The sequence below is a fragment of the Pectinophora gossypiella genome, chromosome 8 (assembly GCF_024362695.1).
Source record: "Pectinophora gossypiella chromosome 8, ilPecGoss1.1, whole genome shotgun sequence".
In the NCBI taxonomy this organism is placed as follows: domain Eukaryota; kingdom Metazoa; phylum Arthropoda; class Insecta; order Lepidoptera; family Gelechiidae; genus Pectinophora; species Pectinophora gossypiella.
In genome coordinates, this window is record NC_065411.1 from 2,638,070 (window position 1) to 2,662,815 (window position 24,746).

Below are 24,746 nucleotides of genomic sequence, written 5' to 3' on the forward strand. Positions count from 1 at the left end.
GAAATTTCATATGATGTTGTTGTCTTTTTTTTGTGTGTGTGGCGTCCTTTCATAATAAACTATTTCTATTCTATTCTATTATATTATTCTTTTTCACAAAATCACTTAAGCAGGTATTCTAAGATTCAAAAAGCTAAATCAATTTTGCCTCGCCATCATTCATAAGCTTGCGACAGGCTATAAATATCAAATCCTCAAGTGTCATTAATTACGCCAAATGATTTAATTTATGAGAGATTAGCTGTTTTGTCTATGGTACGAAGCAAATAGCGATAAGTCCGCCCGTCCCTCAAAAGTATTAAAATCAAGTATAAAAAAATGACTTCGCGCCCTTTTCGGGCATCGTTTTCACGTTTATATTTTCAATATTTTATAGCAAAGGTAAACATTATTTAGATAGATAAAATACTAACGTGGGTGTGTGTAGTTAGGGTTCCATGAATTTATAAATCTATTTATTCGCCTATTTTCTCGCTCAAGAAACTTTTTTAGATGAATTGCTTCTATGTGGCCTTTTTAACCCCCCAGAAGCCAGTGTTTTGGCTTAGCATTGATGTATCTAGCAGTCAAGATTAGACAGATCGATTCTGTTTTATTTTACAGTATGTACTTATGTATAGTTTCAATCTTGTAACATAATTAAAGCACATAATAATGGGTTCTTACCGCGTTTAAATGGGGATATGAGACTCCTATGAGACTTATGAGTAGGGAGTCTCATATCCCCATTTAAACGCGGTAAGAACCCATTATTATGTGCTTTAATTATGATAATAACCGCGTAAACTTAAAACAATCTTGTAAAATTCCCGTCTTAACTTTACGCAATACCGCTGCCTTAAAGTGAAAACCATAAGCGCCTTTTTGAAAAATCAAATGCGGGAGTGATTTTTGTTAACAAAATCTCGAAATAGACAAATTAGCATCATCATCTCCCAAACGTTACCCCGGTTTTTTCACAGGGTCTGCTTACCTAATCTGAAGATTTGACAGATCCGGTTTTTTATAGAAGCGACTCCCTACTTAAATTTCAAACGCAAAGGGAAAACCAGCCCGATACAAATTAAGTTACGTACCTCCGAAACGCATTTCCCGGGAATGTGGGTTTCCGCACGATGTTTTCCGACACCGTTGAGCACGTGATAATCACTTATGATACAAATCTGCGATTCGAACCTACGATGTCACAGTGTGAATCAAGCGTTCTTCCAACAAATTGGCAACAAATGAGTCTTTCAAAAATTGCGGTCTCAATTTTTATGGAGATTGAAATTAATTAAAAAAAAAGTTTTGATGAAGAAATATAAGAATCTGATACCAAAAAGGCGCTTACATGCTTTTGACGTGGACACCCTCAGGCATGTTGTCTTAAATTTTGTACGGGGTGAGAGCCCTCAGCGCTTCTCATTTGTCCGGCAAAGTAGTTAATGCCATTTGCGGCAAATCTACAATAAGTATCGTCAAAAAAAAAAAGAAAAAATATAAATATTGTTACTATAAGGCAAGGATATATTATCATCTTACATTTTGCATCAATCACAAATGGGATTTCGCACTCCCTGACGTCAAACAGATAGTATCATTTTCCGCGTCTAAAAAAATACGGGAAAGATAATACAAAAGAAGATAAGTACGTCGTCACCAGACCATTACCCCACTGCTGGGGCACGGGCCTTCCCTAGGGATGGATAGGGAGATCGGGCCTTAAACCATCACGCGGCCCCAGTGCGGATTGGTGGTTATTAACGACTGCTAATGCAGCCGGGACCAACGGCTTAACGTGCCTTCCGAAGCACGGAGGAGCTCGAGATGAAAACTTTTTTTTGTGGTCACCCATCCTATAACCGGCCTTTGCGAAAGTTGCTTAACTTCAACAATCGCAGACCGAGCGCGTTTACCGCTGCGCCACCGAGCTCCTCCAAAGTACGTAAAATACGTAATATGTAATCCCTAGGGAGAATAGAGCCGTGGTAGCCCAGTTGGTAGAACGCTCGCCTCTCACTTTGAGGTCGTAGGTTCGAATCCTACACAGGCCTAAAACAATGATTTCCGATTTTGTGTTGGTTATGTGCTCAGCGGTGAAGGAAACCATCGAGAGGAAACACTCATGCCCTAAAAATGCATTTCCGGAGGTATGTGACCTAATCTGAATTGGGCTGCTTTTCCCTTCGCGGGTTGGAAGGTCAGACAGGCAGTCGCTTTTGTAAAAAACCAGACCAGTTAAATCTTTAGGTTAGGTAAGCGGACCCTGTGAAAAACGGCATGATGCTAGGAGAGCACTAGCTGGAGATGACTGGGGAGAATAGAACCATATCGACAGAAGGTCAACTTATATTATAGCTACTCCTTCTTTTGCATTTTTAATCGACTTCAAAAAAAGAAGATTATCATTTCTGTTAACATTCGCTACTCGGCCGGAATAAAATGTATTACTGTATGGTATTGTCAAATGCTCACTGCCATCAATGTCGAATTCCCATAGACGATTACGAAATCTCAATAAAAAATATATTATTTAATATATATTTTTTTATCTTTATTGTTTCATAAACTTTTGTAATTCCTCATGCCAGTTCCGTCGTAACTTAATCTCTCTAAAATATAAATGCTTAATCGGTACTTTGCATCTCTATTGTGGCCGCAAAAATCATACCTGGAAGATGGATCAGCAGATAACCTCTTCTTCTTTTCTGCCTACCCCGATACAGTGACGGGCACGCCCGTCACGCCATGTATATCACGATATACAGGGTTTTAGTGACATCGTAACGAAAACTTTGAGGCATTATTCAGGCCATGATTCAGAGTTGATATCAAGTGGATTTTCCGTCGTATGCTTATATGCTTGTATACTTTACTAACATAGAGACGTAGAAAGTAAGTCATAAATAAGTCGCAATGTGCGCAGAATAATGCGAAACATGAAGGCTAAGACCGGAGATTTCCGACCTTACGATGAATGCTGGAGAAATATGATTAATGTATAACGTGTTGACTCCATCGCCTTTGAGGGTTTGGTACATTTGTTAAGTTAAGCTCTGCTTTTAATTATATTCTCTATCATTAAAGTTTCGATTTTTACGTCATCATCATTAGCCCATTAACGTCCCCACTGCTGGGGCACGGGCATAAGACATAGGGAGATCGGTCCTTAAACCATCACGCGGGCCCAGTGCGGATTGATGGTTATTAACGACTGCTAATGCAGCCGGGACCACCGGCTTAACGTGCCTTCCGAAGCACGAAGGAGCTCGAGATGATTTTTTTTGTGGTCACCCATCCTATGACCGGCCTTTGCAAAAGTTACTTAACTTCAACAATCGCAGACCGAGCGCGTTTACCGCTGCGCCACCGAGCTCCTCAACGATTTTTACGTATTTGAATAATTTTAATGGGCTGTAGTTACACATGGTCTGTCTAGAAAGTAACGTCCTCAGAAAGTGAGAAAATGACCCACAAAGAAAGTGGCATTCATGGAAAGTGACCGATTCCTGGTGGAGACATATCACAAAAACTACTTTGTGGTCCATAGTTTGGTTAAAACATTACTGGCTGATCACCTGATTGTCCGGAATAAGATAATCCGTGCTTCGGAAGGCGCGCTAAGCCGTTGGTCCTGGTTACTATTACTGATGTAAGTTAGTAGTCGTTACTTGAGTCATGTCAGGGGCTTTTGGCGGCTCAATAGTAACCCAGACACCAGGGTTGATGAGGTTGGTAATCCACCTCACAACCTACACGATAGAAGAAGAGACTAAGTACCCACGCCTCTCGAAACTTTCCGCAATGCTGTACGAAGTAATATTATTTATTTTATGCTGGAGGAAAAGCTAGTGGGATAATAAGCCTGTGACAGATATATAGAGTGATCTTGCAACCTTATTTTTTTACGTGACTTATTGGATTTTCCCTTCGATGTTTCCCTTCACCGCCGAGCACGTGATAACCATTTACGGCCCAATCATGAATTCGAAAACAAACTCGAAAATCATTGGTTTAGGAAAGGTGCTAGTGACATCGTATCGAAAACTTTGAGGCATGTTCCAGACCATGATTCTGAGTTAATATCAAGTGGAATTTTCAAAATCATTTAAAAAACATATTTTTTTTTAATTTTACCACATGAAATTCTACTTGATATCAATTCAGAATCATAGTCTAAATCATCCTCAAAGTTTTAACACCCATACATACCCATAGGTATGGCTACCTACGTACGTACAGTCATGAGCAATATAATGTACCCACTTTAGGACTCTGTCGCACTAACATATTTGACTTAGTGAGACTTACAGTTCAATTTGTCAAAAAAGTTAATGTGTTATGGTACGAAAGTGTATACATATTAAAGCTCGTGATCGTACTAGTACATGGTGTAAGTGACATAGTACTTAACAAATACATAGAGGGATGATTCGGCTCACGATTCTGAGTTAATATCAAGTGGAATTGAAATGGTTTGAAAAAACGCAAAAAAAAAACATTAATATTGCGACGGAAGGTTCCATTTGATATTAACTCGGAATCATGAGCTGTCACCCCCTCAGTATTCGGTACGGTGACATTAACACCCTGTATAATCATAGGATTACAGTTTTCCACACGGCTTCCTAACATGAATGGTTGATACAGTCCGGTGTATCATATAACCCATTATCAACGATTAATGTACCATGAAACTGTTCCTTTGCTGACCAAAGTTTTGGTGGTGAAATGTTGCAGAAAAAAGACGTAATATGTATCACATATTACTTAATAGTTACTACGAGTAATAAGTAAGATGTGATTGTTATTATAATTTGTATATTAAGAACTTAGCTTTTTTATTAATTAACACGTTCTTTGTGTAACTGAAAACTAAATACCAACCCCCCACGTGCAATGTTATTTTTCGATAAACACATTGGAATTTATGTAAGTACATAGACACACTATAATAATGAAACACAATAGGTAGAAATGGAGTAGCTGTTGCAATCAGTCAGGAACACCTGGATAATGTCGTCGAAGTAAAACGGTTTAGTGACAGAGCCATGAGCGTTAAGGTTGTCATAGAAGGAGAAGTGGTAAATGTGATAGCTGCATACGCACCCCAAACAGGATGTCTTAAAACGGAAAAAAGAGGAGTTTTGGATTCTTCTGGATGACATTTTACGGGAGATACCAAGCAATGAAACCACGGTTCTTGGTGGCGACTTAAATGGCCATGTGGGCCAGGAATTTAAGCCGTTCGAGAGAGTACATGGAGGTCACGGTTTTGGTTCAACGAATGAAGATGGCAAAACTATTATGCAACATGCCATGTCTCACGACCTTGCAATAGTTAATACATTTTGCATAAAGAAGCCAGAGCATCTCATAACATATAAAAGTGGCACAAATTGTTCGCAAATCGACTACTTGCTTTTAAATAGAACATTGATTGGAAGAGTTAAAAATTGCAAGGTCATACCCGGAGAATGTGTGACGCCACAACATCGACTTGTCGTAATGGATTTGGAATTCAGAAGGAAAATAAAACCTAAGAAAGAAAAGGAACCAGAACTCACCAGATGGTGGATTCTAAAGGGTGAGAATATTGAAGGGTTCCGGAAGGAATTAGAACACCTCTGTATCCCTGACGACATTGGAAAAGATGTAAATATAGCGTGGCAGCACATACAGGCTCAGATCTTAAAGGCAGCACACAAAGTACTCGGGCGAACTAAGGGAGGAAGACGAATATCTAAAGATACTTGGTGGTGGACAGAACCAGTGCAGAAAACACTCAGGGATAAGAAACAAGCCTTTAAAACATGGCAGTCTACTAAAACCACAGAGGATCGGGATATATATAAGGAGAAAAAGAAGATTGCCAGAAGAGTAGTTGCTGTCGAGAGATCGAAAGCGAACAAAGATCTGTACCACTCCTTAGAGAGTAGGGATGGTCACAAAATCATTTACAAGCTGGCGAAGTCACGGGATCAGGCTACTAAAGATATCGTCAAAACAAAAGTACTTCAAGGACCGGATGGCAATCTACTTTTTAGAGACGACGACATCTTGAAAACGTGGTACAAATATTACGACAACCTATTAAATATTAACACTGCAAGTATAAATTTGCCTCAGGAGGATGTAAATCTGGGTTTGATTTACCCTATAACACCTCAAGAAATTAAGATCGCGCTAAATAAAATGTCAAATAAGAAAGCGTTGGGTCCGGATGGCATTCCAATTGAGGCATGGAAGTGCTTGGGTGATACCGGAGTCGTAATACTGGAGAATCTGTTCAACACCATGCTCCTGGAGACTAAATGCATGCCGGATGCTTGGAGGATGAGTACAATCATCCCACTTTATAAAGGCAAAGGAAGTCGCTATGAATGTAATAATTACCGAGGTATAAAATTAATGAGCCATACCATGAAGTTATATGAGAGAATCATAGATAACCGTCTCCGTCAGGAATGCTGTCTCTCTCAGAATCAGTATGGTTTCGTCCCAGGGCTCTCAACTATTGATCCAATCTTTGCAATGACCGTGGTTACTGAAGAGCACAGAGCAAAAGATGAACCCCACTACATTGCATTCCTAGACATGGAAAAGGCTTTTGACCGTGTGCCCCGAAATACAATATACTGGAGTCTCAGAAGGAAAAATGTTCCCGAGGCATACGTCACCATCGTAGCCGACATGTACAAGGATGTCCGCTCTTTTGTACGAACTACAGTAGGAGTCACACTATCCATCCCCGTGACTGAGGGTGTTCATCAAGGTTCAGTACTCAGTCCGTATTTGTTTAGTCTCGTACTCGATACCCTCACTGAAGATGCTCAGAAAGTAGCCACATGGACCTACATATATGCAGATGACGTAGCGATTTGCACATCAAGCCGACAAGAACTGGCGAATGCCCTCGCAGCGTGGAAAAGTCAGTTGCAGGCAGGTGGGCTAGTACTTAGTGTAGCTAAAACCCAATATATGGAATGCAACGTCAAGAACCCTAGCGCTGACCCTATAGTGATAGATGGACAAGTTGTTCAACAGTGCGAGGAGTACAAATATCTGGGGACAATAATCTGCAGTTCCGGAAATTTGGAGAGCAACATACAGCACCGTATATCAGCAGCCTGGCTCAGGTGGCGTGAAGTTACTGGCGTTACCTGTGATAGCCGAATGCCTGTAAAGCTGAAGGGGCTTATCTATAAGTCAGTAATAAGACCTGTCTTAACCTATGGAAGCGAGACGTGGGCCGTAACGAAAAAACATGTCCAGTCCATCCAAGTTGCAGAGATGAAGATGTTACGTTGGATGTGCGGCGTGACGAGGCTCGACAAGATTCGCAACGAGTATGTGCGCGGTAGCCTCGGTGTACGTGACGTGGCTGACAAACTGCAGGAAAACCGGCTGCGTTGGTATGGGCATGTTAAAAGAAGACCGCCTGAGTACATTGGCAACGTGGCACTCGACTTCAATATTACTGGTCAGCGACGTAGAGGAAGACCTAAGCTGAGATGGTTGAGTGTCGTGGAGAAAGACATGGAGAGTTGCGGGTTATCCGAAGACGATGTCCAGGATAGGGCAAAGTGGAGGAAGAACAGTAGGAAAGCGGACCCCGGCGCAAGACGGCGGGATTCACGCTAGGAAGAAGAAGAAGAAGAAGACATAGACACACTATGACAAGAAAAAATGTCCCCACATATGGGTCATGCACGAATGAGTTTCAATTGTGATGCCGCATATGTGGTTCGTACACAGCGAACGTGTTAAAAATAAATTACCTTGATATAAGGTTATACTTGTTTTGTATGTTGTGTGCAACAAAGTATATTTGTATTGTATTGTATAACACCTTTTTTTAGTTATCTTAATGATTTACACACTGTTTAAATTTATAAAAAAAGAGATTGTTTTTCTGTTATATATGTGGTAAGTATACAGATTTCTAAGTTTATTGTAGAAGTAAGTATATTGTTTACATATGTCGCAATAGGCATGTACCTGTTATGACTATTTTTTTTTTTTTTTGAAAAAAAAAAATTTTTATCATACAGGTATTCAGTACTTGTGTGTATTCAATACTTTATATAATACATAAATAAACAAATAGATATCCGTCGAAAGATGAAAGTGTGACGTGGGTAAGTAGGCGAATAAAGTCTAAAGTGGAAATGGGCCAGACGCTTGGCTAGTCGCGAGGATGGTTGACAGGCAAAAACTATCACAGAACGATGGCCACAAGAAGGGAAAGGTCAGTGGGTAGACCGGCCCGGTGGTCGGATGACATAGATGCAACAGCGGGAAAGCTGTGGATGACGTTAGCGCAGGACAGGAAAGGGTGGTGGAAAATGGAGGAGGCCTATGCCCAGCAGTGGGATAGTGCGGACTGACTGATGAAGTAAACAACAGGGCGGTTAAAATGGCCACATCGAAGCAATTCATCTAAAAAAGCAATATTGCTATTTAATTATTTTCTTTTTTGACGTGACTTGTTGTAGATTTGCCGCAGATGGCATTAACTACTTGGCCGGACAAATGGGGAGCGCTGAAGGCTCTCACCCGGTACAACGTTTAAGACAACAGGCCTGAGGGTGCCCAGTTGGGCGCGAACCTCGGCTCAGGGCGTCGTCTGAGAGGAAGAATATTGAAAGGATTAATCGACCCTAGTGGGTCGATAGCGATAAGCGCTGAATGAGGGAAATCGTCGACCACGCTGGCGGGGTCGGTATCGGGGTTCTGAAGTGTTTGGTGTCGCGAGCTGATTGGCTGCCTCTATGGCTAGAGTAATCGGGTCGTCGGGATCGTATATTACGTCCTTCGGACGCCGATACTTGTCAGTACCGTCCCTAAGCGGGATGTATTCGGAAGCCGCAACTACCAGGGGATTTGGGTGGCGCGGAGCAAAATCGAAAAAGCGTTTGGAAGCTAATTTGAGCCATTGGGCAATGGTTGGCAGACCTAGGTCAATGTGCAGATTTTCATTGCAAAGGAACCACGGAGCTCCCGTAGCTTTCCGCATGAAACGATTTTGAATTACCTGTAGACGGTGGATTTGTGAGGGACTCGCGTGAGCGAAAACTACCCCTGCATAGGTCATGATTGGACGGATGCAAGTCGTGTAGATTTTCACCTTATTCCTAAGGGACAATTTACTACGCTTGTTAAGGAGGCAATGAAGACGGCCCATTACAAACGCGGCGCGATCGCGCACACGTTTGATATGGGCCTTGAAAGTAAGACGTCTATCGAAGACTACGCCGAGATATTTGACTTGCATTATTTTGAACACGCACTTACTTTTATATGCGCAAATGTCAAATTGCAATATTCCTTTTTTTAAATGAATTGCTTCGATGTGGCCATTTTAACCCCCCCAGTAGTGAGTAAGTAAGTAAGTAAACATTTATTTGTGTGAATACAGTACATAATAATGATGTTGTACAATTAGTTACTTCTCCTTATAAGTGAAATTAGACCCCTACATCATGGTTGCCACATAGGGGGTGATTTTTTGCAACTTTGAGTTTTGTAGAAACAAGAACGATTGGGGATTTTTCCCCATGATTCTTTTCGTTGTTTCAACCAATCTAGCTCCTGCCTCGTTATTCTTTATGTTGATGGATATTGAAATTGACATGCGGAATTCTGAAATAGATTTGTGTGTGGCAACAATGCCCTACATACATACAAAGCCAACGAAAAATACAATTACCTCGTTTAGAATCAAAATGGATAATTCCTTAAGTAATTCAATATCAAAAATCATGACAATAATATAAAATTCATCAAATCAAATATCCTTTTCTGCATACAAACAAAACATACAAACACTTAGAAAAGATTTAGCGACTTTACAAATGGGCCTTGTTGCTGTGCAGCAATTTCTTCCAGGCACCCACTACCAGGAATCACCCATAAAAAGCTTGGATGCGGGACGGTGCAAAATTCTTGGATTATACTTAAAAATAATGTAGGTACTTAAAAAATGATTTCTTAATTATACTCGCTCCTTGTTCGAGAGGTTTTTAACAGTGTAGTCTACGTCTTATGCTCCAGCATCGTCACAATTTTCAAAGCTCATATCCAAAGCTAAAAAAAAAAAAGTTAGTTTCCCGCTTCCTGAACGCAGCTGTCAACTAATGTCATTACGGTTTTTGTGCACCGGCGCGTCACTTCGCCTCCGTAAATAAACTAATTGAAAACCAATATTTAATACAAAAACATGATTGATATAGTGCGAAAAATCTGTTACTTACATAATCAAGTGCTTTTTTCTCTAAAAAAGCTAGAAACAGTACCAAAGAAAAAATGTGGACGACGACGAGCGTAAGTTCTTTTTGATAAAACAAAATGTGGATTAAACTGGTAAGTCTTAACATTATCCATCTACTAAAACAAGAGAAGATATAATTATGATCAATTCAATTTAATTCCTTTTATTGTCGAAACAAATTACTTTTTTTGAGGTTATACGTTTTATCGAATCCTAAAATTCGAAGAAGTAACTTAAGTTGGTACTTATTACTAATAAAAGTAACTAGTTTTATTAACAGAAATAATAATAATATTAAAATTGTATCGAGTTCGTGTTATAACAGTGATTTAAAAGTTATACTTTATTCCGATGTTGATGTTGTTTAAATTCGCCTTATATAAGGCAGGCAAAGATCTGAGGACTATACAGTCTTGACTTTAGTAATTTAATATGCGAAAATCACGATCAAACTAGGCCTAAGCCTTGTCTTCAGTCCCTGATTGCCGCGTTTTTATTTTCATCTGTCAAAAAAAAAATTTTTTTTTGTTTCTTTTTGTAATTCGTGTTCTTGGCTTATGTTGCGGTTGATAACTTACTATCAGCGAATGAAATGAGCAGTTTTATTATAAAACAAAGAGAACCAGTGAAATATAACCGCAGAATGGCATAGAAAAGTAAATAATTAACTCGGAAATAATTTGACAAGTTCAGATAATTAGATGACAGAAGCACTTCATGTTTACCCTGTTCATCAAGAAGTACCCATGACACAGTAGTACTCGATATCACAGAGGTCATCTACACCATTGGTAGACAAGATACATAACTTATTCAAGATAACACTTAAAACATTTAGAGAATTATAATTGGTTTACTACAGGATAACCATACTTAAAAATGATATTATATATATTATAACAGTACATAATCCCTTCTCACAGTCTCTGTTAAGTGGTGTTAATAATGTTATCTTCTCCGAATGATACTTACAATATAAGATGATGATAATATACCCTAACAATAAAAACAGAAAGAGTGTTAAGAGAGTACAGGCAAAAGATAGCCTTATTATAGTAAGCAATTTCTTCCAAATTACTCTAATCTTATTATAATTCAAGCTTCCAACGTATGGGTGATGATTATTGGTACCAACCTAACCAACAAGAGAACACCACTTGGAGAGTCACCTAGTTAAGCACTAGTAGTGAACTGTCTGACTAGAGAATAGACAGACTATTTGTTTCCTTTTAGAGCTATCACAATAGAGGATAGACAATGGACTTGATGTATCAACCCTATTAACATAAAAATCAACCACTAAGACTGTTGCAAAGCGCAAATATACCTATGCCTTATTTTAATACCTAGAGCTATCATTTAGCGGATGGACAGTGGACTTGATGGTACCAACTTAATGTACATAAGAGCTATCACTAGGAAGTTTGCCATTGCTAAGCGCTAATATACCTATTTTACATTTCCATACCTAGAGCTATCACTTAGAGGATAGACAATATACTTGAAGGTATCAATGTAATGAACATAAGAGCTATCACTAGGAAGTTTGCCATTGCTAAGCGCTAATATACCTATTTTACATTTCCATACCTAGAGCTATCACTTAGAGGATAGACAATGGACTTAAAGGCACAATGCACATAAGAGCTACCATTAGGAAGGTCGCCACTGACAAGCGCTAACATACCTATTTCTCATTTCCATACTTAGAGCTATCACTTAGAGGATAGACAATGGACTTGATGGTATCAACCTAATTAACAGGAAGGTCGCCATTGCCAAGCGCTAATATACCTATTTATCATTTCCATGCCTAGAGCTATCACTTAGAGGATAGACAATGGACTTGAAGGTATCAACACAATGAATGTAAGAGCTACCACTAAGAAAGTCGCCACCCAAGTAGCAATCAAGAATTGTGATTAAGTCATATATGTCTAAACTTTAGCTAAAGTGAGATTTATCCAAATCAAATAGGACTTATTAGGACTTCATAAATTCATTTCCTTCTTTAATTCTATATAGTTTTCAACAAATCCTACTTTAGATAATTTAGAATACACAAAACCAAGTTAAGTATTCACAAAACTATTTAGTCTTATCTCAGCCTACTGTTAAGTCTACAAGTATTCTTTTACTTTACTCAGATTATTTGAAGGCTCACTTAACACTAAATTGATTTAGTGAAGTATCAGTTTAGTCTTGTAAAGTAAAAATTGATTGCCTAGATATACTTAAGGCAATTTTTATTATTTGTTGCTCCTATACAAGACTGTTTTATTCGTTTTTGACTACAATAAGTAAAACATAAGAAAAGTCTATTCAATGGACGATAAAATCGAAATAGAAGCAAGCAGAAAGATGGATGAAGTCCAAATAATAAAATGATCTGGTGATTTTCGAAGGCAGAATATTAAATACTTACAGAAAATTAACCTGTGATAATGCACATCCCACTGTTTTTGTTAGCGATGCGATATCTTCTTTATTGCCATCATTTTTTTATATCGATTGTTATAACACAATCATTTAATTTTGGCAAAAAAATCGTAAGTTCCTGTTTTTCAAATCCGATCCAGCGTGTGGCGGCCCAGGTAACTACGTCTCGCACAAATCTTCTCAAAAATGACTAAGCTAGTCTAACCTAATCTAAGCGCACGGCAACACTACACCATGAAAAATCGAGTTTTATATTAAAACCTGCTAAGTTCAAATATAAAATTAGGTACCTATTAGTCTAATAATAAATAAATCCAATCAAAAACATAAATGTGAAATGAGAGCCAAGTTCAATATTATGCAATGCTTTGGTTGTTGACTTCAACGACAAAAGAAGTGAGATCTAAATGGGTGCCAAGTTCAATGGTCAGTCCTGAAATTTATTTATAAGTAACAGTATAACATATCATATCTTCTTATAACATAAATATATTGTAGCCTAAGGTCTGTCTTATTGTAGGTAAGTACATATCCTCGTAACGCGTGGGTCCTTTTAAAAGGACAAATTCAAAACTAAAAGTCGACTTTATAGATATAATACATTTGAATACCTATTAAACTCGTTTAAGATTCACGTTAAGTTAAAAAAAATAATATGCCAGTAAAATGGATGTGAGTTGTGTTGTATCGTGGGCGAAAAGCTGACAACCTATCACCGCTAAACACATGTTCCAACTTGCTTACCTACCCTTAAAGTACTTGTCGAATATGGCATCAAGTGGTTTTATGATCACTTAGTGCTCTGCCTACCCCGATATAGGCGTGATTGTATGTTATGTTAAGTTAATCCACATACCTACCACAAAAAGACCGGCTGTCATGAGTTTTGATTACTTACTGATTCTTGCATCTATAGTTAGGTACAGGCACTAATTAGGTATTTATGTTAAGCGTTCATAATAGAATCTAATTATTTATGCCAGTTTATTATTTTTTCCTTTATATTCATCTAATTACCTATCTTACCAAATACCAAATTTTAACTCTCTAGGATCATCTGGAACTGGGTTAGAGTTTTGATTTATAGGTCAGTCAGTCAGTCAATGATAAAAATGAGGATTTTTGTACATTAATATCTAAATAACCGTTTGAGATAAGCTTATGAAATTTAGAACACTTATATGTATCTCACAAGTCTCAATATATGAGCCAAATTTACGATACGATACGATACGATTTGATACGTTTATGTAAAATAGTTTTTTAATTTATGAGGGGGTCAAAAGTGGCTGCAAATGGTTCGTGTAATATTACACACGGTGGGGCTCGCCAGTTCTATTTCTTGAACTTGGCTTGATACGCTACCGCGTGTCTAGATACTTTTCTTTCTTCTTTCATTCTTTCTTTTAATAATTTTAAAAATGTACCTATTTTTAACTAAGCTTTATTCACAATCATAAACAAAACATATCTATTTTAAGTTTTGTGTATGGTTAAATGCATTTAAAGTGGGCATTAGATTCGATTCCTTTATTTTTTTAGCTTGATAAAGTCATCGGGAATTGGGCCGCCTTTTTTAACAATAATGTTTTTGGTGGGCTTAGAAACTACCGCGCACACACACGACGTTAATCAAATTGCAAGGGTTCTTCGTATATACAATATTCAACGGATACTCGTAAATTTTTACAATAATCACATTGTTTCCGTTGGCAATTAGAAGCGCGGTGATCGTACCTACTTTGCGTCAGCGAACCATGTAGGTACCTATGAGAATGTATGCGCGGAGACTCATTAGCAAATTGAGTTTATGTTTGTTAGTTCCAATTGCGATAAATATTAAATAATTAAGTAAATCACATTCCTATCCAAGTAAGAACTCAGCATAACAATATTTTTTATCTTCCACGAGTCGAAAAACTTACCTCTCAAACAAACATACTTTCCATAGGTTTTAAAAGCTTGTTCGATTTTAATTGTTACTTGTTACATAGATGATTCTGGCACAAAATAAACAAACATGATTTTACGACATTACTTTACTAAATCAAAATAGAGGATCACTTTAGACATAAGAGTTTTAAGTAGGAATTCACTAAATACTTTTTGTCTTAAGTTGGTATACTCCTAGACAATTGAAGTAAAATTTATCTTAACTAGTACTTGATGAAGTGCAACTTGACTTTACTTTTCTAAACTGATTCTTACGAAATCAATTGTTTCTAAAGTCTTACTTCATTTAGAAAAATATTACTTAACGCCATTTTGCACTTACAGGAAGAAAACATGTAATATTTTTTTGACAATATTATCGTCAAAAACTGAAGTAAATTAATATATATCTCTGTTGTAGTAACAATTACTGCGTTCAGCTGTCACATATTAATACAAAATGAATTTCTCTATACTATATGTCACCATTTTTTTTATTTGCTGAATAATCAATCCAAATTTTATTATTATTTTTCTGGTATATTAAAGGCCCTTCTGTTTTTTAACACTTTCTATCGATTTTACACGAGAAACAATCATGCGTTTATAATTTCCTGTATGTGAAACGGCAGAATAACCTTTTGTTAAAACAACTTAACAAATATTTTAGACGCCATTTTCTTACAGACTTCATTTCTTGTGTTAATGTAAATGTTCGCCATTATATTCTAAAATAAAGACGCGTGAAGTAAAAATCGTTTTAGTATGACCTGAAGTTTTACTTCGTTAAGTTACAATTGACTCAGTGCAATTCAATCCTATAGTCTTAACTAAGTATTGTAGATATCTTCAAGTATACATTTTTGGTATTAAGTGATACTACAAGAATTCTAAGTTTAGAATACGCAAGAACATTGTCTAAAGTAGGGTTTAAGTCTGACTTAACGTTGTCTTAAGTCTGTCTTGTATAAGAGTTAAAGTATGTGCCCACTTTTACTAAACTGTATCTTCAAGACATCTTGAGGGATATCTTGGAGACATATAAGACTTATCCAAGACAAGGGCTTGATTTAGTCTACTTGCCTTCAAGATATCTACAATTCTCTTTTAAGACAATCGGTTGCTACTTGGGCATTGACAAGCGCTAATATACCTATTTCTCATTTCCTTACTTAGAGCTATCACTTAGAGGATAGACAATGGACTTGATGGTATGAACCCTATTAACATAAGAGCTACCACGATTATGGTCGGCATTGGCAAGCGCTATATACCTATTTCTCATTTCCATACTTAGAGCTATCACTTAGAGGATAGACAATGAACTTTATGGTATGAACCCTATTAATATAAGAGCTACCACGATTATGGTCGGCATTAGCAAGCGCTATATACCTATTTCTCATTTCCATACCTAGAGCTATCACTTAGAGGATAGACAATGGACTTGATGGTATCAACTCAAATAACATAAAGCTACCACTACAAGTATCGCCTTTTGCTAAACGCTAGTAGATAGCAAGAACATAGACCAACTATTTTTATACTTTTATTTCCATGTTTGGTTTGTCACTTGAGGAATCGAAGATAAACCATTGAATTGTCGGGGCTTACCTACCCATGTTGAAACTCAAGATTAGACTAATGCTGAGAAACAATAGACTATTATGTCAAATTGATTATTATAAAATAATGAGAGTACAAATTCTGAAGAAATAACCGACAATTCAAAACCTAAAAGAATCTGTTCTATTAATCAACCTCATCATCACAGGCCTTTACATCTTTATCAGATGATTCAACTGTGCTAGAAATCAAAGTATTAATAGTATGTAATGTCAGAGATTACTTTCAAAAGAGATAACTGTACACAAGATTTGGTTAGAGAATACTGCTATTAAATTCTTTCAACCAACATCATAAAATTCAAATAGCACATAAATAATAATGAATAACATTGCCCGAAGAGTGAGTAAACGAGATAGCAACAGGATCTGTGGAACAGAGACAACAGTATCAGCAGGCAGCCCCACAGCCAACAGCATGAACAGAAAGCCCACAAGGAACAGTATCAGCAGGCCGCCCCACAGCCAGCAATAAAAGCAGTGATGCAACCAGTCATGATCAGCACTGCCATAACCAGCAGTACCAGCAGCCCTACAGCCAGCAGTAGTAGCAGAGCTACAACCAGATGTATTAGCAGTCTCACAGCCATTAGTATCAACAGTGGCCCAGGCAGCAAGGCCGTTTAAGAATAGTACCTCATGAGGAGGAAGAATTCCCTATAAAGTTATAATGGGAAAATTTGCACAAGCAAATATACCTACCTTTATGATATTTACTTTTTCAAAATTCTGGTAAAATTAATTCCGAATGTCTATCACTAAAAGTTTTAGCATTATCATTAAGACATGGGATTCAAATCCTGTCTTTGTTAATCAGGAATAACAATACTAATCTCAGTATAAATTGAGGTACCTACCTGATAATATTATAACTTCAATGAAAATTTCCTTCAAGTATTACATTCGAAATTGTAAAATATTGATACCTAGTTCGGTTAGATAGAATAGTTGCCCTTTTTATTATTAACTCATAGGTGAAAAGGAAGGAAAAATAGTTCATTATTAACATATAACATACATCACCATTAGCGTTTTCTCTAAATTATGTTGTTGTAGATTTATTATGTTGTTGCTGATCAGCCCAAAACACAGCTTACAATTAATATAAAAATTACAACAATAATGTCCCTCCACTTAATCAATCGGAACCAAACTGCAGTGGAGAAGTAACAATAATATTTTCATGATAAATATATGTTTATCCTATTTTTCCAGTAAATAATAGGACGTTACTATTACTGTCCTAAAAACAAATTCAATAATTATTACACTAAAGAGATAGCTGCGTAAACAATGTTACGTGTGTTAATGTGTTGTGTGTACGTTGTTCTATCATCTGATTGGTGGGTGAAAGGTTGCATAGAGGAATAGGAAAAAAATCCACAACAAGTTTTATTTATTATTACCACATAAAAAATTATACTAAATGTTATTACCAAGCCCATATGGTCGATATTAGGTAATACACAATAACGTGGGCTCAGGTAATCTATTTTAATAAAAACAAAATCTTAATTATTCCGAAGATAATTATCACACAAGTACATAATGTAAATGCACTTCCCCTCTTTATACTTTCAGCCTCATTTAACAATATCTTATAATAAAGAGGAAAGTTTAGTTCAGTGGTTCTGAATATTTTAATGAAAAAGGTCATTTGAATAAATGTATCGAAAGTCTTACTTGCACTTATATTTGTATTTTCTCTAATCAATTTGACATGTTGTCTTGGGATTCATTTAACTACTCAATGTCGACAACAATTGCCAACTTAGCACAGGATGTTACAATCAATCTTGTGTCTGGGTGCCCTCGTCATTACCCGTTCTTCTTTATGTATTTCTTCTTCTTTTATGTATGTAAACAAATAATGTGTAACTTTGATAATTATTGTAGCCCTTGGTGTGCCAATGAAAAATGAGTGTTATACTATATGATGAAGTCTCACAGTCCTTTCGACTATAACTATCGTTGTTGTTCAAGAGCTTCGGAAACGTGCTCTATGGTGAGGTCCCTGTGAGGCTCTTATAGCCAATCTTGATGTTGAGCACCATCAGAAATTTGTTCTTGTGTAGTTCTTTTGTTGTGAAATTGATAGTAATGTGAAATAGGTATTTAATGTACTTGCTCAACTTCAACTTTATTATTTAGAACTATGTATCTATTCTAGTACAGTATAGTATAACCATATATAACATACATAATATCGATTCCATTCTTGAGAACTGGTGAAACTTGTTTAGCGAACAGTTATTATTCTTATTGTTTTTTACATGATAATATCAAAACGTTTGGTGGAACGCCGCGCTGAGTTTATCAGGAGACGGCTGTGCCTCTGACTGCCTTTATTGGGATTAAAGTCATGGGCAGCTTAATTAGCTTTTGTGATAACAATGTATGTACTTTATTCATTAATGAATAATCATATTATTGGTACTCGTTTCAATTTAAATGTTTCATTCCCAACTAAACTTTGAACATCTTCACTGTTAAAAACCTCTCGAACAAGGAGCGAGTATAATTATGAGATTAAACGAACTTACCTGTAAGTGAAGTTCTATCTCAATTATACGAAGCTCCTTGTTCGAGAGGATTCCCTCCCTTCAATTTTAATATCCCGCCCTAAAGCTTCCACAGGTGATGGAGTTGTCCATGAAACATGCTTTAAACATAATGACATTAGTTGACAGCTGCGTTCAGGAAGCGGGAAACTAACTTTTTTTTTTAGCTTTGGATATGAGCTTTGAAAATTGTGACGATGCTGGAGCATAAGACGTAGACTACACTGTTAAAAACCTCTCGAACAAGGAGCTTCGTATAATTGAGATAGAACTTCACTTACAGGTAAGTTCGTTTAATCTCATAATTATATAACGAAAAAGTAAAAAACACATTACCAAATTAATAGTGATCCTAAACAAGTTACCTAATTTGAACTTTCTTAATAGCTTCAAGAAGCACAAAAAGACTAGATAAATTTCTTAAACCTTTGATTAAATCTTTCAATAGTCTACGAAAATTGAGTCGTAAAACTTTAATTAGGTATGGGTACAATTTTCCTTTCGTTCGTGTCAATGACTTCATTCTAGAATTTAAATAGACAGGTACTTAATTCAAAAAGGATTATTCTATTTTCGAATTTCATTGTAAGTATTCGATCGAGGGCCTTAACAAAATAGACCCTTTCACAGAAGTACTTTAACACTAGATGTAATTTTTTAAATTCAATTATAGCACATTAAATTGTTATTTTTCTTTCACTTTCCATTGTGTTTTATTCAGTAAGAGTTAGTCTGAATTTCGAAGGTAATTCTAAAATTTAATGTGAGTTTGTACGCTTAAAGCTTACGACTTTATCCTAATTTTGGTAGTCGTCCATTGCAAAAGGAAGGGAGTACCCACACCTCACCGAGCTTTTAGTTATTTTTAAAGTTGCATGGCAAATTGTAAGTGTATTCAAACCCCGCATCGGACCTGCACCAATGAGTTATTAGTCTATTTAAAGTGCAGTTTTCACTAGCACAGTTGGCTCGACCATTATATACGGCAATACGGCTCACCACCTATCACATTGGTGTAACAGTAAGCCCGGCGAGGTGTGGTCCTTAGTACTGTGATCCAGACCATAATGTATTGTCAAAATCCACCTTGTTGTGTATGTTTTGTGGTTATAAATAATCCTTAATTCTAAATTTCATTAAGAAATCTTAAGTAAGCTATTCTCGACTCGACAAGTCAAAGTTTACAAAAGTTTCTAGTATAAACACCTGCAAATTGTAAACACGGAATGTTAAATGTTCTTTAGATAAATCGTCTTTCTTGGGTCGAATGAGAATCATATGACTTAAGATCTTGGCGCCAGCCCAATTTTCCTTTGTAACTTTATCGTAGGCGTCGCGTCGTCGTCCTAAGCGCGACCTTTGATTTTTTTCGAAGAATAAATCGTTAAGCGATGTCGAAGGCCGAACGGCTCAAAGCTGAATCAATGGTGAATGGGTTGACTACAATCCGGACACTTCATACAAAACACCTCATTTTACACAGACACTACACATTGACATTATCGTGCACGCGTATCTGTGTGTGCGACGTCTGACGCCATAGACGAAAGTAAGTAAGTAAGAAGACTAAAGTAAGATCGAGGCGGGGTGAGGTAAACCTAGCTCAGCCGCTGGTGGGGAGTGGAGAGTTGCCGTTCTATACGTAGTATTATTCCAAACTCCCCCGTAACCCGCAGTGGAGCAGCGTGGTGAAAGTATGCTCCATACCCACTCCGGCTGATTGAAGGGAGGCCTATCATAATAATATAAGACAATAAAAGTAGATAACAAAATTCCTCTGTTTATTGGTTGCTTTTATACCCTTTGTTGCTTTGAAAAATAAAAGAAATTTATATTCTTAACATAATATAGCAAAGGCAATAAGGCAATATATCTTAAAATAATAAATAAAAACGTATACATGAAATATAAGTAAGTACTATAGACTTATTCATAATAAGCTGCGTAATAATATGCGCAACGTTAAATTTAGTAAAGCTGACAACATCAGGGCAGGCTCAAAGTCACGAGCAATATTTAGGGATTTATTTGCTCTTTTTAAGCGATAAAAATAAAACCGGGCAAGAGTGAGTTGGATTTTACCGAAGGTTCCGTCCGTACCGCTACAATTTTATATTACATTTTTTTTTACCTCTCGTTCTTTTTTCGTGTGTGAGTTGTGAGATCAATTACTGACCTCATCAACTTACCAGGGTTACTCTTTAGCCACCAGCGGTCCCTAATGTGGTTCACACTTCTTCATCGTCTCCCTAGTATTATCCCGCTTTTCACACGGTCCGCTTACCTAACCTGAAGATTTGACAGGTCCGGTTTTTTACAGAAGCGACTGCCTGTCTGACCTTCCAACCCGCGAAGGAAAAACCAGCTCAATATGGGTTAGGTCACATACCTCCGCAAATGGGTTTCCTCACGATGTTTTCCTTTACCGCTGAACACGGGATAATCATTTATGATCCAAACATGAATTCGAAAACAAATTCGACAATCATTAGTTTATGCCTGTGCGGGATTCGAACCTCGAAACAAACCCAAGACGGTTTGCATTACTCCATTTATATGTACATTTTTTTGGTAAAATAAAAAGAAAAAAACCTGCGACTTCAAAGTGAGAGGCAGCCGTTCTACCAAATGGGCTACCATGGCTCATAACGACTACACTACACACTTAAGTAAATAAGTAAATTGCAGCCGGCTCAACTGCTAAACGTGTCTTCCGAAGAACGGATCTTCTTACTTTCGGATAATTGGGTGGTCAGCCTGTATCAGCGTTGTTATAACTTGTTAATAATAGCGTACCGGTACGGAATTCTAATTAGGATAGGATATTTGACTAAACAGATATATAAATATAACTCGGGATTGGAATATCAAGTAGCTTTTAAATAACTAGAATATTTTAACGGTATTGTCTTTAATAAAGATAATGGGGTCTTATTACTCATAAGAATAAACTTTTACACACATAAACAGCCTATACACGTCCCACTGCTAGGCACAGGCCTCCCCTCAATCAACCGGAGGGGGTATGGAGCATACTCCACCACGCTGCTCCACTGCGGGTTGGTGGAGGTGTTTGGGCTAGTGGCCCGGCACCAACGGATTAGCGTGCGTTCCGAGCACGGAATCATCTTACTTTTTCTGACAACCAGGTGATTCACGCCCGCAATGTCCTTACCAAACAAAGGACAGTCTCATAAAGTGATTTCGATAATGTCCCCATCGAGAATCGAACCCGGACCTCCAGATCGTGGGCTCAACGCTCTAGCCAATAGACCATAGAGGTTGTTGTAAACTTTTATAACCAATATAACATCCATATTCACAGAATGGTAATAAAAAAGTTACCTAAACCTCTGAGTGGTCAAATGTAATGTGGTGACCATTAAATAATATCGCCCTATCCATCAAAAGTTACTGATATGTTGGTCTTTTGACCTACGTTCTTCTTCTATCGTGTGTATGCCCGACAGGGGAATGAATGAATGAATGAGTATTTACAATTACAAGAATTCTGTTCTTAGAAATACTGAAATAGAATAGTCTTCTTCTATCGTGTGGGTTCTGAGGTGGATTACCAACCCTATCAACCCTGGTGTAAGTTACTATTGAGCCGCCAAAGGCCCCTGACATGGCTCATGTAACGATTACTTACTTACATCAGTATGTAGTAACCGGGACCAACGGCTTAACGCGCCTTCCGAAGCACGGATCATCTTACTTTCGCACAATCAGGTGATCAGCCTGTAATGTCCTAACCAAACTAGGGCCCACAAAGTAGTTTTTGTGATATATCCCCACCGGGAATCGAACCCAGGACCTCCGGATCGTGAGCCCAACGCTCAACCACTGGATCACGTAGGTAATTAGAAAAAATAAGTTTAATAAAGCAATCATCAATTATAGGAAACAATAAATGAATTCAAGATTTGTTAGTATGATAAAAATTGAAAAGAATGACATAGTCATAAGTCACGCTAAAATGTTTAGAAGAATGAAATAGTCACAAAATAGTCATAAGTCACGCTAAAATGTTAAGTCACATTACCATCGGATAGGCAGAAGTATATAGGGGGTTAAAATGGCCACATCGAAGCAATTCACCTAAGAAAGCAATATTGCAATTTGACATTTGCGCATATAAAAGAAAGTTCGCAATGCAAACAAATGTCAAATAGCAATATTGCTTTCTTAGATGAATTGTTTCGATGTGGCCATTTTAACCCCATAGGTAGTAGGATACATCTACTCCTCGCTATGTGTAGCTCTTATAAAAGTGGTGGAAACGAGCCTATTAACATTTACCGTGCACAAATCTACGCCCACTTTTTTACGTACCCGGAAATAATAAGTCTTTACCTATGAAATTGCCGTTCTGCAGTACTGACCATTTCAAATCCAAATAATTTTTGTTTGGCTAAGAATTCCAATTTCAAATTAATTTTATTTTTAAAACATGGAATTCTTTTTCCAAAAGTAGTCATTTGTTTATTGATTACTGTTACATTTTCATTGCATTTCAATCTTTTCCGTCATCATGGATACGTTAGAAGTTCGAGTAATTACGGAATATGAGTACCGTCGTGGCAGCAACGTGGCACAAGTGGCACGCAACATAAACGACGTTTATGGAGCTAATACTACAAACCAACGCACCACCTGTTATTGGTTTACTCGCTTCCGTTCTAGAAAGTTTGGCCTGAACAATGAACCTCGCGGTCGTCCGAAGACTACCATAATAGAACAAACAAGACTGACACCAATGAGTTATTAATTTTGCTTAAATGCAGTTTTCACTAACGCAGTGGTGATGGCCTCCGTGGTTCAGTGGTTAAGCGTTCAGCTAAGGATCCAGAGGTCCGAATTCGAATCCCGTTGGGGACACGCGACAAAAAATACTTTTGTGGTCGCTAGTTTGGTTAGGACATTACAGGCTGATCACTTGTCTGAAAGTAAAATCCGTGCTTCGGAAGGCACGTTAAACCGTGTGTCCCAGTTACTTATATAAGTAAGTAGTCATTACATGAGCTATGTCAGAAGCCTTTCGGCTCAATAGCAACACTGCCAGCAGGGTTGATGAGGTTTTCTATCGTGTACGATAGAAGACTAACACAGTAGGCTCGACCATTATAGACTGCGATACAGCTGATTGTCTCACCACCTATCACATTGGTGTAACAGAAAACTCAGTGAGGTGTGGTTACTTAGTTCATCTTGCGATAGATGTACCTCTGACTACCTCCCGTGTTAAAACATATAAAGAGGCGTAACAAATATATTCCTCACCTGACTCCGTATGTAAGCGCCGAGAAATCCAATCGTGATGCTGTTATCCTTCGTCCAATTGACTTCTTTCGGACACACCGTTGCTCCTCCACACTCACTATCCACCAGGTCAAACAGACTCTCTCCATTTGTTTCCAAATTGTCCACTGACATCGGCTCTTTGATTAAACCCATAGCATAGTTCATGTTTTTGTAAATAGAGTCGGAATTGTTCGGAGCATCCACCTCAGTACTATTTGTGTCACATGCTGTCTTGTTCTCCGTTGTGGCATCTGTTATGTTATATAACTCTTCAGTGACATTATACAGCCTAGCAAACTCTTCTCTCTCTCTTTCTCTCTCTTCAGTAGCATTGTAAACGTCATGACTGCCCGTCTCGTTTTTGCTAGTTGTGTCCCCCGAACTGTTCCCAGCAGTGTTTAAAATTAAAACCAAGCAAATGAATAGCGTCAGATACGCCATTTTATTTCATCTTTGTGTAGCAGCCCAGGAAGGAAGTCTGAAAAAGAAAATAATAGAATTATTAAATGAAGAAGTGAAATATTATTTGCTTCACAATCGGGCAGCACCGGTCCGAACTCCGGTGTCGGACTTGCACCAATGACTTAATAACGACCTCCGCGGTCCAGTGGTTGAGCGTTGGGCTCACGA

At 37.6% G+C, this 24,746-nt stretch overlaps 1 protein-coding gene across 1 annotated transcript in view; it reads right to left on the reverse strand.

Annotated features, from left to right (window-relative positions):
• Positions 1 to 24,308, reverse strand: part of LOC126368851 (guanylate cyclase 32E-like) — a 182,808-nt gene extending 158,500 nt beyond the window's left edge. The window contains exon 1 of the mRNA XM_050013027.1: positions 24,096 to 24,308. Within this exon, the coding sequence (XP_049868984.1) occupies positions 24,096 to 24,281 (186 nt within the window). The 5' untranslated portion in view covers positions 24,282 to 24,308. The remainder of the gene's footprint in view (positions 1 to 24,095) is intronic.
• Between the last annotated feature and the right edge of the window lie 438 nt (positions 24,309 to 24,746).